The following is an 18961-nucleotide window of genomic DNA, read 5'->3' as shown; positions in this document are numbered from 1 at the left end:
TTTTAAAATAAAAATACTACTTTTCATTTAACATAAATACTCATTTATATCTATTTATATTTAAAATATATATTTATAGAGATTCATGAAATCTTTTCGAAATAAAATATTAAAGATATGAAATATCAATGGATTAACTTGTCAAACTCATAACCCATTTTAAATTGGATTGAGTTCAACCCACCAAATTAACAATTGATCCGCCTCATCTCGTGATTGATCCGTCACAAGCTGACCCGCCCAACCTGTTTGACAGATTCTTGATACGTTTTCTTTGGGTAATATACAAAATCAGTTAAAATAAATCGCCGTTACTTTTAATATAAAATATTTTTTTAATTAAAATTAATCCTAAATTTAGAGCTTTCATACATTACACGCAAAGATTTCTCTGGAACAATCATGGCCCTCGAGAAGTCTCCAGAACCCTGATTTCTGTATAAAAACCTCTCTTTTCACCTCTTCGTCAGATCGACTTCCTCTAGCTTGCTCGCTCCCTCGCCGCCAATCAACCTCCGTACAGTCCCACGAATCGGCCATGGATGAGGACTTCGATATGCCGATGCCCTCCGGCGAGGACATGATGGACGAAGGCATGATGGATCTCCCTGACGACGGCCCTGTCCTCAAAGTCGGGGAGGAGAAGGAGATCGGGAAAGAGGGGCTCAAGAAGAAGCTTGTCAAGGAGGGGGAAGGCTGGGACATGCCCGAGGTCGGAGACGAGGTTGAAGGTATGCGATTTTCGTGGTTCCCTATTTATCCTGTTGCGATCACGGCATTTTGGGTTCTACACTTTGGAAATTTTCGTATTTCATGAGTTTGCGGACATGGATGTTGGCGATTTTAAGTGGAAAGATCTTGATCTTTGAGATTTTGGTGACAGTGCACTACACTGGGACTCTGCTCGACGGGACTAAGTTTGATTCCAGCCGCGATAGGGATACACCCTTCAAGTTCAAGCTCGGCCAAGGTAGGAGATTTTTGTGACTAGCATGACATATTTTCTTTTTTGTCCATCAAAATTCCGTCATTGTTCATTTTGTCCATCATATTTTTTGCCCGCGATCTGTGATCAGTAATGCTAATTCATAGTTTCATCATTTAGTGAATTTTGTTTTTTTTTTGCTGTCGAATCCTTTTGACCAAATATTATTCAACGTTAGCTAGATTTCTTATTTTTTGTATGCCCAATTTTGTTTTGCATATTCGTTATGAAGTCTTTGATTTTTGGTATGAAGAAAGAGTGATGCATCTTTAGGTGATTTAAATCACTGGATCATTTGTTATAATGATCAATATATACTATTGCCCTTAGTTGCAGTTCCTTTGGCTCACCATTCAAAGAATTTCCATTGGTGGATATGTATATCTGTTCGGATTTACACAAGCATATAAATGACTCGTTCTATTTGATTGGTTGCTACTGTTTGATTTACGTTATCCAGGTCAAGTAATAAAGGGATGGGATCAAGGAATTAAGACCATGAAGAAGGGTGAAAATGCCATCTTCACCATCCCTCCGGATTTGGCCTATGGTGAATCTGGTTCTCCACCGACTATCCCACCTAATGCTACTCTCCAATTTGATGTTGAGCTATTATCTTGGTCTAGCGTTAAGGACATTAGTAAAGATGGAGGGATAATCAAGAAAATCCTGAAGGAAGGAGTGAAATTTGAGAACCCAAAAGATTTAGATGAAGTACTTGGTAAGCACCTTTTTTTTCCTTAAACTGTTTTATCTAGCCTATCTTGAGAAATAATGAATTTTAACAATCTTGTCCTTTCTATTCAGTGAACTATGAAGCAAGGCTTGAAGATGGAACTGTAGTTTCAAAGTCTGAAGGAGTTGAGTTCACAGTTAAAGACGGTCGGTGTTGATTGTTATGGATATGGGATGAATTTTGTAGTGGAGCTTAACTGCCCATTCTTACTGGAACAAATTTTCTCCTCAGGTTACTTCATTCCTGCATTTTCTAAAGCTGTGAAGACCATGAAGAAAGCTGAAAAAGTTCTCCTCACGGTAAAATCGCAATGTGAGCAACAAAACTATCCTTTGGTGTATTCTTAAATTAGTGCATCACTTGAATCTCATAACTATTTTTTTTTTTTGGAGGATAGATGCATTTGGTGAGAAGGGTAGGCCAGCTGCTGGCAATGAGGGTGCGGTGCCACCAAATGCCACCCTTCAGGTTGAGCTTGAATTAGTCTCGTGGAAGGCTGTTACTGAAATAGGAAATGATAAGAAGATACTGAAAAAGATTCTCAAGGAAGGAGAAGGTTATGAACGACCAAATGATGGAGCAGTAGTCAAAGGTAATGCCAAGTTTGATGTATTTCTTTGTGATAATAAAAGGATATCAAGTTCTTAGCTATGAAGCTTTGATTTTGTCAGTGAAATTTATTGGTAAGCTACAAGATGGAACAGTCTTTGTGAAGAAGGGGCATGATGACCAGGAACCTTTTGAGTTCAAGATTGATGAAGGTAAATTTTGGTTGTATGTGTTTCTGGGATTTCACTGAAGTGGTCATTTGTTCAACCGTTTTGAATTAACTTACGATGTTATTGACAGAACAAGTGATCGAGGGTCTTGACCAAGCTGCAGCAACCATGAAGAAGGGAGAAGTTGCCCTGGTTACCATCCCACCTGAATATGCATATGGCTCCACTGAATCGAAGCAGGAACTAGCTGTGGTTCCTGCCAACAGCACTGTCTATTTTGAAGTGGAAATGGCCTCCTTCGTCAAGGTACAATTCCTTTCTCTATTAGTTTCAACCGTTTTTCCATTAGTTCCTGCAACTAATTTACTCCTGCTCTTAGGACAAGGAATCATGGGACCTCACTAGCAATCAAGAGAAAATTGATGCAGCTGCGAAGAAGAAAGAGGAAGGAAATGCACTATTCAAATCTGGGAAATATGCTCGAGCTTCAAAGAGATATGAAAAGGTCTGATTAACACAATTTTATTCATTCTTGTCCCCTCACCGGCTTACTCATTTAACCTCCAGGCATCAAAGTTCATAGATTACGACAACAATTTCTCAGAGGAGGAACAAAAACAATCTAAAGCACTCAAGGCGGCATGCAACCTGAACAATGCAGCTTGCAAGCTGAAGCTCAAAGACTACAATGAGGCAGTAAAGCTTTGCACCAAGGTACAACACTCGATTAATATCAGCTTCATCGAACTGCATCTAAATTTTGAAAATAAAAAATTTAGGTGCTAGAGATCGATAGCAGAAACGTGAAAGCTCTATATAGAAGAGCACAAGCTTACATTCAACTCTCCGATTTGGACTTGGCGGAGTTGGACATTAAGAAGGCACTTGAAATTGATCCAGATAACAGGTGAGGTTAAAACATTTCTTCAGGATTTTTAAACATATCTCTTTTTTTTTATGACGGATTCTCATAATTAATTTCAGAGAAGTGAAGCTGGAATATAAAGTGTTGAAGGAGAAAGTCCGGGAGTACAACAAGAGAGATGCCCAGTTTTATGGGAACATGTTTGCTAAGCTGAGCAAATTGGAGGCCCCAGAAGCAAACGTAAGGCATCCTATAGCCATTCTGTACTTGATGTTCATCTACTTCATCAGCTGAGTTAGTGATCCTTTTTTTGTTGTTGTTGATTGCAGAAGACTGCATCGAAGCAGGGGACAGGAGCCATGATCATTGACAGTGCAGCCTGAGAATTCAGCTGATTGATTTTTAAATGTACTGTTTCTACTTTTTTTTTTCATCTGCAATGCTGTCGTTCTGGTGATTTCTGATTCAGAGGTCTCTCTCTTTTTGTTTCTGATCCAGCACTTTATTATTGGCTGAGTGATAATAATATAACGTGTGATTTTAATGCAGTGGTTGAGATAAGGGCAATATTTGTAAATAATTTTCAGTTTTTTTTTTAAAAAAAACGTCAACAATTATAATATTCAAGCACTTATTTGCCCTATTGTTTTCAAGTTAATAATAATTATTTTTCTACCCATTATAACAGTTTACATAAGTATAAATTGTACTTTTAGAGTCCTATCCTTATTTATAACAGGTTGCACATGTATAAGTAAAATATTGTTCACCATTATTTTACATTATTGTGTATTTGATTTTGCATATTATTCAAAATGTATAATTTGCTTATTATACGAAATGTGTAGTTTATTTTTAAATGGATCAAATGAGGTATTCTTTCTCATAATATTTATTATAATAATAATAATTATTATTATTATTATTCATCTAAATAAAAATTCACTTTGAAGTGTTTTTGTTAAAAATATCCTAATCTGTTCGTTTTGGTGAGTTTACTCCATTGTACCCGTGGCCTCCGTCCAATAACACAGAGATGGTAAGTCTTTGACAATTTGAGATCAAAGCTAAAGCTTTGGATTGATTCGTGGTGAACTTTAGGAATTAGTGGTGTTTCTATCGTGATTTGAAAGAAAGCGAACAACAAATAACATGAAAGTCATGGCGAACTATGTCAAAGAGAAAAGTTGTGACTTGGACTGCCTGGATTGACTTGTCGGAGAAGTCATCTTTTAGAGGATGAGACTTCTTCGTGACTCTGACCGTAGGAGTGTCAGTGTTGTTTCTGGTGGCGAGGTAAATTTTTAATTTCGGATCAAAATGTTAACTTTTATGTTTTAGGTTGATTCTATATTTTTTTAACCAATAGTTATTTGATGAAATGTCGAGACACAGCTAAAGGTGGAGAGGAAGGCAGGCGTCACCTGATTATTTATGAAGGTTAGCATGGATATGATTCCTTGAAGAAGATTGACCTCAGGGTTGACAAGAGGTACAAGGAGCTCAGAGAGGTCTTGGATAACATGCTCAAATAATTTTTCATAGGTAAGTAAGTATGACTTAATTTCTGCTATTATCACAAACTAATAAGTGTTTGTATATCTTAATAATTATTATTGTAAATTATTGATTTTCACATCTCTTACCAGAGAAGTATCAAAAAAAAAAGAATGTTAAATGGATGTGAATGTCATCCCTTACAAAGACAAAGATGGTGACGTAATGTTTGTTGGAAATGTTTCTTTAGAGTGAGTGTCATGCACTAACTCGTGTGTGTTTGAGGAACTATTTCTTTTTCTTGTGTATTAATAGTAATATCTTTTATTGCTATTTAAAGAATAAAATCTATGTCCATCTCACATTTTTTAAGATTTTCAATCACGGACCTTTAATAATTTTGTGAGGTGATTAATTTAATATTTGATTTAAATTCAAATCTAAAGATTGATCTATATTTGATTTAGACTAAGATTTAACAGTTAGTCAATTAAATATTTATTTCAATAATTGACTTTCAGGCTGTGGTGATGCACTAGGTCTTCTTGGATATGAGATCATCCACCACTTCTAAACAAAGTTTTTCACGAAAATTGAATATTGAAAATCCTAGGTCTAACTAGTCAAGTGTGAATCAAGCATAAATCCTTATTTATCCTAATCTAGATTAAGCAATTAGTAATCATGAATGACACTTATCAATTAATTACTCATATGCATATTCATGGAAATTATGCATGGATCAAACAAATCAAGCATTTATTAGTTAAGTTAACAAGTTACAATTTTAAGTTAACTTTTATGTTGAGTTTTAAGTTTACCGATTAATTTAGTGTTTATTGATTGGTTTCATAATTAAAAGACACTTGATTATATCTTTGTTTGTAGAGTTTAAGTTTCACCTTAGACTTGTAATCCAAGTCCAGATTAACAATCTTTTCTAATTTACCAATTTTATCTTTTAAAATATTATTTTATACTTCTAATTTTCTAAGAGTTAATTTCTTATTAAATATTTTTGAGTTATTCTTATTTAGATTTAAATTAACTTTATTCATTACATTATTAGCAGCATATATAATTTTCGAGAGGAATCTAAACTAGTGCAATCAGGATTAGTTAGGGTACCGACATGCGTTGCAAAAATTAGATTTTCATATAATGTAAATTTACTAACCTTGATTTCTCCCCTTGGATTCTTGGATCTTCTTTCTGGGCATTATTTTTTGCAGTGACCCATTTGTTTGCACTTGAAGCATTCAATGTGCTTCTTCCATTTCCAGATCGATTTCTCCTTCTCCTCTGGTTGTACCGGTCGAATCTTAAGAGTAGGGCACTTGTTTCTATAGTGCCCTCTCTCCCTACACTTAAAACAAGTTATATGAAATTTTGAATTTATAATTTTACCTTTTAGATCCATGATAGGATTCTCCCCCTTGACTATTGTCATCTCAAATTCGGACTCAGATTCAGCTATCTCTTCCTTGGCCATCAGTGCTGTGAAATCGGTCTGATCTGATTCTTCTAAGTCTGATTCAGAGGTTGACTCTGGAGATTCATACTCAGATTCGAACTCAGGTTCGACTTGGTCTTCTGGCTCTAAAGGAATCTCATGAAACTTGATCAATTTCTCCCAAAGCTCCTTAGCATTGTTGAACTTTCCAACTCGATCAAGCTCTGAATTTGTTAGTCCGCATAGGAGAGTACATGCTGCTTTTGCATTTGCCTCAATTTTTCTTCTTGTTTGTGTATCCCACTTGTCACAGGTGATGGACACACCTTCTTCAGTGGGGAGTATAAATTTTATCTAGACTATGGTCCATATTGTTGGGACCTTAGATGGCTAGAGGGGGGTGAATAGCCTCTTTGAAAAACACTAAACACAAATTTCTTCAAGAACTTTGTTAGCACAGCGGAAATAGAAAACTAAAACAAGAAAGCACAGCACACTAACTCAGAGATTTACGAGGTTCGGGGATAACTTGCCCCTACTCCTCGGCGTGTCCGTAAGGTGGACGAATCCTCTTGATCTTTCGGTAGATCACACCCCGGAAGCTATCCGGCTAAAGGATTCTCCTTCTCGGTGGAGTAACCTCTCCACAAAGTCTTTAACAGCAGTAAGAAATTAAGCACAAGACTTACAGTAGTGGCTCAAATGAAATGATCAAAGGAAGCTCACAGCCACAATCAGCGAAGAACAAGCACACTGCTTCAATCTTCCAGAGAGTTTTTCTCCACAGTTTTTCACAGCAAGAGCACACAAAATCCTTGTTACGAGAGCCTCTCCTCTCCACCTTCATATGCCTCTCTGCTCTGTAACGGATCTCTGCCAAACCTGCAGCAAATCCCTGCAACCGTCCACGACGTCGCCAATCACACTTCTTCCTTGTCTGATTGTCTCAGCTCCCACCAATGACATCCTCGTTTCCACTGGTACCTCTGAGCTTGAACCTATCAGCACAAGTCAAGCTGATTTCGACCAAACGGCTGCCAGCAGATCGCAAACGAGATGTTGCTACCAAAACTGGTTTGTCCGCAGCGAGACACAGCAAAAGCTTTTTGTTGCCTTCTACTAATGATCCTTAATTTGAATTCACCCAACATCGTAATCTGTAACCTGAAACTTCGAGAAAACTTGCAGCAGATGGTTAGAAACGAAATAGGTAAAAGCAATTGCGAATCAGAAACAATAAGAGAAAGCGCATGCAAAACAAGGTCTGCTGATCGATCCAGTGATCCACGATTCTCACTGTGGTCATTTGATCGGTCCGGGACCGATCAGTTCACGATGTGAGGGATCGGTCCAAGACCGATCCACCTATGGCCTGATCGGTCCAAGACCGATCAGGACTCAACCACTCTCGTGAGAGTGGATCGGTCCGACCGATCAGCCTAGGGCCTGATCGGTCCACAGACCTATCAGGGATCGAGTGTTATCTGATCGGTCCCGACGATCAAGATACACTCGGTGTATCGAGGTTGCTCGATCGGTCCCCGCATCGATCAGAACCGGATCGGCCCCGCATCGATCAGAACGGATCGGTCCGCACCGATCACCGTGCTATTAACCGGATCGGTCTGCACCGATCCAAACCGTGAGTCTCGAGTCAAGCTTCCAAGCTTGTTGCCCTCACCCCGACGGTCCAGAGAGCGTGCTACCGAACCCTCTCCGACCATACATGCCAAGCTTCCACACTTGGACTTTCCAATTGCTGGTTTCACTCACCAGGACTTTCCAAATGCCTAACATCCCAGTTAGGACTTTCCCACTGCCTGGCTTCACTCACCAGGACTTTCCCGTGCCAAGCTCCTCGCTTGGACTTTTCCCAATCAGGTCAATCAGGTTAACCAAGTCAACCTTGATTAGTAATTAGTCTGAGTTAATTTAATATCTGATTCAAACTTAAATCAGTGTCAACATCAAAACAACATCCAGGTCAGACTGTATCAACAATCTCCCCCTTTTTGTTGTTTGACAACACAATTTAAGTTTAGATCAGAAAAATTCTCATATCCATAATTTCAGGGAAATTAAGATCTCCCCCTAAGATGGATATAACTCAGTTACTTTCTCTTTTTTTCTTTATTGATTCAAAGAGGTCAAATCGTCTCTAAACTTAATTATTTTCTCCCCCTTTGTCAAACACCGAAAAGGTGTAAAATAATGAATAAGACTGACAAGCACCCCCCTTTTAACCAATAACGCCTCACAAAAAAAACATGGTATATGAAAAACAATGGCATATGAAACATCATAAGTGTATCATGAATAGTGAAGCATCATAAATAGCATGAATATAAGAAACACAGCTAACATCTAGTTCAGATAAATGTATCAAAGACATAGTATCAACAAAACAATCAAAACATAGAGAATGTCAGCCAACATCCTCATCAAGAGGATCATCTGCAGCATCAGCTGGAAGAGTGGAATCCTGAAGAGGCATGCTGCTGCCTGAGGGTAGCTCGCCCGCAGAGTGCTGAGGAGGTGGATGGCCGGCCATCCATCCTAGAAATGCCTGATGTGTCGCCAACTGCTGTCTCTGTAGAGTATCGAAGCGCTGATCAATCTGGAGGCGCAGGCCATCGAACTCTGCAGCCACCATCTCCTCGTGGCGGTCAAACCGGCTCTCCAGCTCAGCGATCTGCCAGCGCAGATCTGGATCCTCCTCGCCATATGCAGCAGCAGGAGGATGAGCAACCTGTCGTGGAAGTGGTAGCTCACCCAGTGCCCTCCCATCCTTCCACCTAACCGTCCCATCCTGACTTAGGATTCCGGACTTGGAAAACGCACGTTTCCCAAGTCGACAATCCTGCCTGACCATCTTCACTATCCTCCCCCTAGAGACGTCAATACCCATGGACTCGAGCCAATCAGTAATTATATGCCCAAAAGGCATATAGATGTTGTCGCCGCTCGGTTCGCTATGGGAAATGATAGACATATAGACACTCGACATAATATCAAAATCTAGACGTCGACGTAACCCATAAAGCATCAGACAGTGATATGGTCGAATTTCTGCCAACGGTTTAGAGGTGATAGGTAGAAGACATTGTGTGACAATTTTGAAAAGAATGTAGTCAGGAGCAGAAAGTCTAAGGGCTGCAAATGTAGGAAAGTCGTCATCTAACTCATCTAAACCATCCAGTCTCGGATGACCAAAGAAGTACTCATAGATTGAGTCAGAAGAGACATTAAGAGGATGAGGTACGGGTTCAGGCAAAACAGGATAGATGGAGAACACCGTCCCCGAACACAAACGACAACCTAAATACCCAAAGAAGGCAATTATGTCGAGATCAATGTTTTGCTTAGCCACTCTTGTTCTATAACTACCATCAGGAGTCTGATGAAGGTTGTTATAGAATTCAGATACTAGATCAAAGTTGATGTCCCTTTCTAGAAAAACCAAAGAATCGAGCTTGTAGTAGGCAATGGTTTCTAAAATAGAGGGACAAGATTCCTGCATGAACTTCTTATCAACAGATCGACAAGGGAGTAATTTGAAAGTCCTCTCCTTAAATGATTTTTCAAATTGTTGGTTGGGGAATCTCCCCGAACTAGCCGGTTGAGGTCGGGAGGTAGCAGGAGCTTTGGACTTGGATTTGGATTTCTCGGTTGGTTCCTTAGAGGTACCCTCACCACTAGTGGGTTTCTTCCTAACCATTTGGACAATGAGAAACAAAGAGAGAGCACCGGCCATGGGCAAACCACCAAACACAAACCACAGTCACCGTAAGAAACATGATAACGTGAACTGCCAAAGACAAGTAGAGATCGAGAGATTACCTCGGTGCCATTTTGACCTTCGGCTTTTAGAAGACGATGGGTCGAGAATACGGGAGGAAGAAGGGGGCGTCGGGGCGTCGGTCGGCTAGGGTTGTGAGAAAGAAGTAGATCGGGAAGAGAGGAGATCAGGAGGATTTAATGAGGGTAGCGCACAGTGTAATCTGATCGGACGGCTGTCCGATCAGGATCGATTTTAACGCACACAAGAAGGGTCTGATCGGTCCCCTTGACCGATCAGGAAACCCTCTGATCGGTGCTCGGATCGATCAGGGGCCTTCCTGCGAACCATAGAGAGCTGATCGGTCCTTGGACCGATCAGAGATCGAACAGAGAGGTGAATCGTCGCGTGAGATCCTCCTGATCGGTCCCTGGACCGATCAGAGAGTCTCCTGATCGGTCGTGAGACCGATCAGTGTCTGATAATTTAGATTTCTGATATCTGAATTCGAGCAACTGATTTCGCAGTCGTTTCTCTCGAGAATTCTGAAAATTCAGAACTTCTCAAATTCAGAATACAGAACCTAAACATCTACGAACAAGAACATTTCCTAATTGCAAGCTCTGAAAGTCCTAACATTCTAGTTTTTTTTTATTAAGTTACAAGTTAGTTTCAGACATTTCAGAGTTTCAAAATCTGAAATATCCAACCCTGTCATGTTTAGTTTCAAATTTGTCAAAATATATCCTAAATTACTATTCTTACATTATCAACTCATCTTATCATTAAAGATACCAATCCAAAGTATCAATCAACACATCAATCATGATTAGATAATTTCTAGACAAAAGTCCAACCAAGATTCCTTGGTTGGAATATATGAGTAAGATCTAGGAGTCAAATACACATGAATTATGTAATGACCTTCCCCATACTCAATTTATGTCTCTCCAACCTACTTATTCAAGGGATGCATAGTACATTTTGAATAAATTGGTTGTTCCTAGCATCTCACCCCATTTCTAGCAAACAAAAACAATTTGTTAAACCTTATCGTTTGTGTGAGATGTCCCCAAATTGCCCAAATCAGTTTCCCAATTACTCTTGTCATTTTAATAGTCCTCATTGATCATGGTGAAGTTCTAATGACCTAAGGAGCCAAACACATTCCCAACTCCCTCCTTAAATGACTAAATTCATTCTCCGGAAGGGGTTTTGTGAAGATATCGGCTAGGTTTGACTTTGACTCCACATATGTGAGCACAATGTCACCCCTAGCTACGTGATCTCTAATGAAGTGATGACGCACTTCAATGTGCTTGGTCCTAGAATGATGGACTGGATTTTTAGTTAGGTTGATCGTGCTAATGTTGTCACATAGCACTTGTACACCCTTATAAGAAAGTCCATAATCCTCTAGGGTGTGTATCATCCACAACAACTGTGATACACTCTCTCCCATGGCAATATATTCAGCCTCGGTCGTGGAGAGAGCAACACAATGTTGCTTCCGACTTGACCAACTAACTAAACATGAACCTAAAATTGGCAACCCCCACTATACTTTTCCGATCCAATTTGCACCCAAGATAATCGAGTCGGTATAACCTATCAAGTCAAATGATTCAGGACGAGGGTACCAAAGACCTACTCTAATTGTGCCTTTAAGGTATCTCAGAATTCTCTTAACCGCAATTAAGTGAGATTCCTTGGCACAGACTTGATACATGCCCACAGCAAAGAGTATGTCCGGTCGACTAGCTGTGAGATATAGAAGACTACCGATCATGCTTCTATATTGCGTTAGATCAACTGATTTTCCACTCTCATCATTGTCAAGACGAGTGCTCGTCGCCATAGGAGTGGATACTTCCTTAGAATCACTCATTTTGAATTTCTTAAGCATCTCTTGAGTGTATTTTGCTTGATGGACATAAATGCCATCTCTAGTTTGTTTGATTTCTAGTCCAAGGAAGAATGTCAATTCTCCCACAAGACTCATTTCAAACTCACTTTCCATGTGAGTGATAAATTCATTTAAATAGCCCTTGTTATTTGAGCCACAAATTATGTCATCGACATATACTTGGGCTACAAAATATTTTCACCATCTCGACGAAGAAATAGTGTTGGGTCTATTTGACCCCTTACAAAACCCTTTTCTAATAGATAAGTCGACAACCTTTCGTACCAAGCTCGAGGTGCTTGTTTTAGCCCATAAAGAGCTTTCTTGAGCTTGAACACGTGGTTTGGAGCATCGGTATTCACAAACCCCGGTGGTTGTTCAACGTAGACTTCTTCTTTAATGAAACCATTTAAGAAGGCCGATTTAACGTCCATTTGATAGAGCTTGAAACCTCTATGTGCAGCAAAAGCTAGCATTGAACGAATGGACTCCAATCGTGCCACAGGAGCATAGGTCTCATCATAATCGAGGCCTTCAACTTGACTATAGCCCTTGGCTACTAGTCTTGCCTTGTTTCTTAATACCTCTCCCTTTTGGTTTAACTTATTTTTGAAGACCCATTTAGTTCCAATAATGGTGGTCTTCTTAGGTCTAGGAACCAAGTCCCACACTTGGCTTCTTTCAAATTGACCTAACTCGTCTTGCATAGCTATGATCCAATCAGGATCGTGCAATGCCTCATCAATTAATTTTGGTTCAATCTCTGAAATCAAAGCGACTTCATTAGACTCATTTCTGAAGAATGACCTAGTCCTAACCCCTTGTTGAATGTCTCCCACAATTTGGTCTTGGGGATGACTAGAGGCTATCCTAGATTGTCTTGGTGTTGATGGTGCCTCATGAGTGGTCTCACTAGGCACAGGCAAGGACTCAATATCTGGCAAAGGATCAGATTGAGTTCTTTGTTGTCTTTGCTCATCAACATCAGAGTCAACTTCGACTCGTTCTTCATTTTGATCATTCAAACTTAGATTTCTAAGTTCAAATTGAATTTCTCCTATAGCCCTTGATTGATCATTTGAGTTAGGGATTTCTTCAAAAGCTACATCAGAGGACTCTTCAATCAATTTAGTCCTATTGTTGTAGACTCGATAGGCTTTGCTGGTGAGCGAGTACCCAACCAGTATCCCCTCATCAGCCTTGGCCGAAAATTTTCCAAGATGGTCCTTGGTATTTAAAATGAACACCTTACAACCAAACACCCTAAGATGTTTAATTGTAGGCGGTTTCCCAAACCAAAGTTCATGGGGAGTCTTTCCTAAAACCCTATGTATCAGAACTCGATTTTGCACATAGCAAGCTGTATTCACAGCTTCAGCCCATAAGTAGCTCGGTAGGGAGTACTCATGAAGCATGCTTCGTGCAGCCTTGTAAGACTCGGTTCTTTCTCTCCACAACCCCATTTTTTGTGGGGTCCTTGGAGTAGAGAACTCATGCCTATATCCCTTTTCTTGACAAAACTCTAAAACCTATGATTTTGAAATTCCCCACCATGATCACTTCTAATGGTTTTAATTGTTGTCGATTTTTCATTTTCAGTTCTTCTACAAAAGGAAATAAAAATATCTATAGTTTGGTCCTTATGTTTCAAGAAGAAAGTCCATGTGTATCTAGTAAAATCATCAACGATTACCAAACAATATCTACTTCCATTCAATGATATTACACTACTGCAATCAAAAAGGTCCATGTGCAATAAATCTAAAGCAGTAGATGTACTTACATTGCTTTTACCTTTATGGACAGCTTTTGTTTGCTTACCCTTTTGACATGCATCACATAGTTTGGTCTTGTGGAACTTGATGCTTGGTAAGCCTCGCACTAATCCTTGGTTGGCCAACTTCCAGATGTTCTTCATGTTTACATGTGCCAATCTTCTATGCCATAACCAAGACTCTTCTTCTTTCGACATGAAACACTTAATCAAAGCATTAGTAGCACTTTTAAATGATACTTGATAAATATTGTCAACCCTTGTGCCTACTAGTACCGTGTCAAGTGTGTCAATGTGTTTAACCAAACATTGACTTGAATGAAATTCAATTGTGTAACCCGTATCACACAATTGACTGACACTTAGGAGATTAAAGGTCATCCCCTTGACTAGAAGGACATTCTTGATATGAAGACATTCGGATATTTGAATGTCTCCAATTCCTACAACCTTAAGGCTACCATTATTACCAAAAGACACATTACCTCTACTTTTGTTTTGAATGGTAGTAAACAGTGATTTGTTCCCAGTCATGTGCTTGGAGCATCCACTATCAACAAACCAAGTTGATAGATGCTCCCCCTCGACCAATGCCTACAATACACGAAAAATAGAGGTTTTAGGTACCCAAATCTTGGGACCTAATGCTTCTACAACGAAAGACCTAGGAACCCATGCCTTGGTCATACCTTTCCTAGTTCCATGAACTCTAGAAACATGTGATCTACTATTTTGAGTTCTAGACATTAGAGAAATGAAACTCGACTCCTTGGGTTGATACCCTAACCCGGCTTTGTTGTAAACTGCCCTTTGGGCATTTAGAATCATGTCTAGAGTCTTAGAGCTAGTTGAGAATTTCTCAAGCATTTTCTTGAGTTTCTCAACCTCACCCTTTAAGGCCTTGTTCTCATCCTCAAGGACTTCTAGATGTAGGTCATCGACCTCATCTTCCCTAAGGGTCCTTAAGGTTTTTACTTCTTCTTTCAACAATTTATTTTCTGTTTTTGACTTTTTAAGCAATGTAGATAAGTGAGTGATAGTTTTATAACACTTTTCTATATGAGAAGAGGTTACCTCTTCATCATCCGAAGATGATGAAGCCGTGGTTGAAGCGCTTGAGTCATCACTCTCGGATTCTGACTCTTCCCTTGCCATGAGTGCCAATTGCCGAGTGCTCTTTTCCATCTTTTCTTCTTCCTCCGATGAGCTTGATGAGGACTCATCCCAAGTGGCCTTGAGAGCCTTCTTCTTCTTGGCTCTTTCCTCCTTCCTTTTGGCTCGTTCCTCCTTCCTCTTTAGTTTCGGACACTCGCTCCGAATGTGTCCTTTCTTGCTACACTCATAACATGTAATATTAGATTTATCAAAATTTTGATCATTAGTTTTACCTTTTCCTTTGTATCTTGGCTTCTTCTCATAATCCTTCTTACGAAGTTCGCCATCTCACTTGACGATGACCCACTTTCATCATCGATTCGGAAGAAGAGGTGGATGAGGAAATCTCCTTTTCCTTCTTCTTTTCCTTCTTCCTTCTTCCATCCTTGCTCTTTGGTCCCGCAAATAAAGCAATACCCTTCTCTTTTTGACCTTTGTTAGCAAGCTCATGAAGTTCCATTTCACGTAAAAATTCATCTAGTTTAACAATGGAAAGATCCTTGGATACCTTGTAGGCATCTACCATGGATGACCACAAGGCATTCCTAGGAAAAGATTTAAGAGCGTACCTTACTAGGTCACGGTTTTCTACCCGTTCATCCACGGAGTGGAGACCATTGATGATCTCCTTGAATCTCCCATGAAGTTCACTCACCGTTTCATTGTCCTTCATGGTTAGATTTTGGAGCTGATTCAAGAATAGGTCCCTCTTGGCAATCCGAGAATCTCGAGTTCCCTCTTGGAGCTCGATGAGTTTGTTCCATAGGTCTCTTGCACTTGAGAACGGACCTACCTTGACGAGTTGATCCTTGGCGATTCCACATTGCAAGGTGACCATAGCCTTGGCATCGGCTTGTGCTTTGCGGAGTTGTTCGGTAGACCACTTTGACGACTCGAGTTCCTTATCTTCTTCATCCTTTGGTGGTGTGAAACCTTCCTTGACTGAGAACCACATGGCTATGTCGGTTTTGAGGTAGTACTCCATGCGGCCCTTCCAATATTGAAAATCTGCTCCTTCGAAGTAAGGTGGACGGTTGGTGCTAAATCCCTCCTTCATGGCCATTGTTTTGCTCTTCGGGTTGTTAAGCCGAAATGAAGAGCACCAGGCTCTGATACCACTTGTTGGGACCTTAGATGGCTAGAGGGGGGTGAATAGCCTCTTTGAAAAATACTAAACACAAATTTCTTCAAGAACTTTGTTAGCACAACGGAAATAGAAAACTAAAACAAGAAAGCACAGCACACTAACTCAGAGATTTACGAGGTTCGGGGATAACTTGCCCCTACTCCTCGGCGTGTCCGTAAGGTGGACGAATCCTCTTGATCTTTCGATAGATCACACCCCGGAAGCTATCCGGCTAAAGGATTCTCCTTCTCGGTGGAGTAACCTCTCCACAAAGTCTTTAAGAGCAGTAAGAAATTAAGCACAAGACTTACAGTAGTGGCTCAAATGAAATGATCAAAGGAAGCTCACAGCCACAATCAGCGAAGAACAAGCACACTGCTTCAATCTTCCAGAGTTTTTCTCCACGTTTTTCACAGAAGAGCACACAAAACCTTGTTACGAGAGCCTCTCCTCTCCACCTTCATATGCCTCTCGCTCAGAACGGATCTCTGCCAAACCTGCAGCCGTCCACGACGTCGCCAATCACACTTCTTCCTTGTCCGATTGTCTCGGCTCCCACCAATGGCATCCTCGTTTCCACCGGTACCTCTGAGCTTGAACCTATCAGCACAAGTCAAGCTGATTTCGACCAAACGGCTGCCAGCAGATCGCAAACGAGACGTTGCTACCAAAACTGGTTTGTCCGCAGTGAGACACAACAAAAGCCTTTTGTTGCCTTCTACTAATGATCCTTAATTTGAATTCACCCAACATCGTAATCAGTAACCTGAAACTTGAGAAAACTTGCAGCAGATGGTTAGAAACGAAATAGGTAAAAGCAATTGCGAATCGAAACAATAAGAGAAAGCGCGTGAAACATAAGACAGTGGATCGGTCGCAGACCGATCCACGCCTAATTTTCGTCCGGTCGTGGGGACCGATCAGTGGTTCTGATCGGTCCCAAGACCGATCCACCCTTCACGCAAATCAGATCGAAGCGATCGGTCCGGACCGATCAGACTCACCGATCGGTCCGTAAGACCGATCGGTACCCAGTGTGCTACTGAGTGTTATCTGATCGGTCCCCGGACCGATCAGTATACACTCAGTGTGCTACTAAGTGTTTCCTGATCGGTCCCCAGACCGATCAGGAAACTGGATCGGTCTGCAGACCGATCAGCCGTGCCATTGTGCCACTGGATCGGTCTGTAGACCGATCCAAAACTGTGAGTCTCGAGTCAAGCTTCCAAGCTTGCTGTCCTCACCCCTGACGGTCCAGAGAGCGTGCTACCGAACCCTCTCCGACCATACATGCCAAGCTTCCACACTTGGACTTCCCAATTGCCTGGTTTCACTCACCAGGACTTTCCAAATGCCTAACATCCCAGTTAGGACTTTCCCACTGCCTGGCTTCACTCACCAGGACTTTCCCGTGCCAAGCTCCTCGCTTGGACTTTTCCCAATCAGGTCAATCAGGTTAACCAAGTCAACCTTGATTAGTAATTAGTCTGAGTTAATTTAATATCTGATTCAAACTTAAATCAGTGTCAACATCAAAACAACATCCAGGTCAGACTGTATCAACACATATCTCCATTTAGATCTTCAGTTGGTGCTCCATCTGGTCTTTCCAGTATTCGAAATTCTCGCTAGACAAGAGTAGTAGGCGTGAGGTGTTGTTGCCTTCTTGGTGGGCCATTGTAGAAGAAAATCTCGCACACAAAAAGTAAAAAGGAACAAATGTCCCAAGACTTGGTCTTGGATTAGTACTGCGGGAGAAAAATAAAAATAGCAATTTACTAATTTTGAAAAAAATAAAATCTTAATAAAATATTAAAAAAAATATTATTACAAATTTTTGAAAATGTGATATTTTGCTAATACCGACCAATGGCGAAAAGATGAAAATGAATTTTTCAAAAATAGTTTTGGAGGGAAAAAATGAATGGTGTATGGTTTTATTTTTAACAAAAATGGACGAAAAAGCGATGAATAAGAATGCTCGAACGGTAGTTGTACCGATTCAGAGCGACCCCGCTCTGATACCAATTATAGAATCGTAGACGTGCTAGAGGGGAGGGGGGGTGAGTAGCACGCCTTGCTTTTTCATTGTTTCGTAAAGCTCAAAGTAAGTATGCAGTGGAAATAAAGAAAGAATCAAAGACAATCGCTAACACAATTTCTTTTACTTGGTTCGGAGCATGTGGCAACTCCTATTCCAAGGCATGTACGTGAGAGTGCTTTCGATGGACAATCACTATAAGCTCAAGAATCTTTTACAAATAAGTAAATACAAGTATTGGACTTAAAAGATTATACCGACAATACAAAAGATGATGGAAGTAGTCGTCGATTGTTGGAACAGCAACTGAGCATCGTTTCGGCATAGAGCGCGACTTCGAAGATTGCTTGTAGAATTATTGTCGAAGTAGCTAGCCGAGACTAGGGGTGCAAACGAATCGAATCGAGCCGAATATATAGAAAAAGTAAAGCTCGAATTCGGCTCGAAATAGGTATATTCGAGTTCGAACTCGATTTGAAGCTCGAAAAATTTAAAATGTCTGATTCGAGTTCGGTTCGAATTAGGGCTCGGGTTCGAGTTTGGCTCGAAATATTCGAACATGTTCGCGAACTATTCAAATTATTGCTCGAAAATAGGTTCGAAAGGCTCGAAATTTATTTATTTAATATATATTTAACTTATATTAATAAATATTAAGACTCGTGAGCGGCTCGCGAACAGTTCGAATAATATAATTTGGGCTCGAGTTTGGCTCGAAAAAAAGTTCGAATATGTTCGAGTTCGGCTCGAATTCGATAAATTCGAATACGAATCGAATATTTTTCGAGCCGGCTCGAAAAGCTCGTGAGCCGGATCGAAAAGCTCGCGAGCCGGCTCGATTCGTTTGCAGCCCTAGCCGAGACCCCTTTTTATAACAGCTTCAAGCCTGATCCAGATCCCCTGATCTTCTGGATCAAGTCTTGACT

General features: G+C 40.4%; 1 protein-coding gene across 1 annotated transcript; it reads left to right on the top strand.

Moving 5' to 3' along the window:
- The first annotated feature begins 456 nt into the window (after positions 1 to 456).
- On the top strand, positions 457 to 3853 carry LOC122047537 (70 kDa peptidyl-prolyl isomerase-like). Its single transcript, XM_042608895.1, has 13 exons — positions 457 to 731; positions 884 to 970; positions 1446 to 1706; positions 1793 to 1867; positions 1953 to 2033; positions 2119 to 2313; positions 2393 to 2482; positions 2571 to 2746; positions 2820 to 2945; positions 3008 to 3154; positions 3220 to 3347; positions 3425 to 3545; positions 3635 to 3853. Exons 1-13 carry the CDS (start codon positions 539 to 541, stop codon positions 3686 to 3688), a joined length of 1734 nt encoding a protein of 577 aa, XP_042464829.1. The 5' UTR covers positions 457 to 538; the 3' UTR covers positions 3689 to 3853.
- Positions 3854 to 18961: the final 15108 nt, after the last annotated feature.

Source organism: Zingiber officinale, chromosome 2B (assembly GCF_018446385.1).
Source record: "Zingiber officinale cultivar Zhangliang chromosome 2B, Zo_v1.1, whole genome shotgun sequence".
In the NCBI taxonomy this organism is placed as follows: Eukaryota; Viridiplantae; Streptophyta; class Magnoliopsida; order Zingiberales; family Zingiberaceae; genus Zingiber; species Zingiber officinale.
Note: the sequence above shows the minus strand (reverse complement) of the source record. Positions and strands in the feature narration are given on the sequence as shown.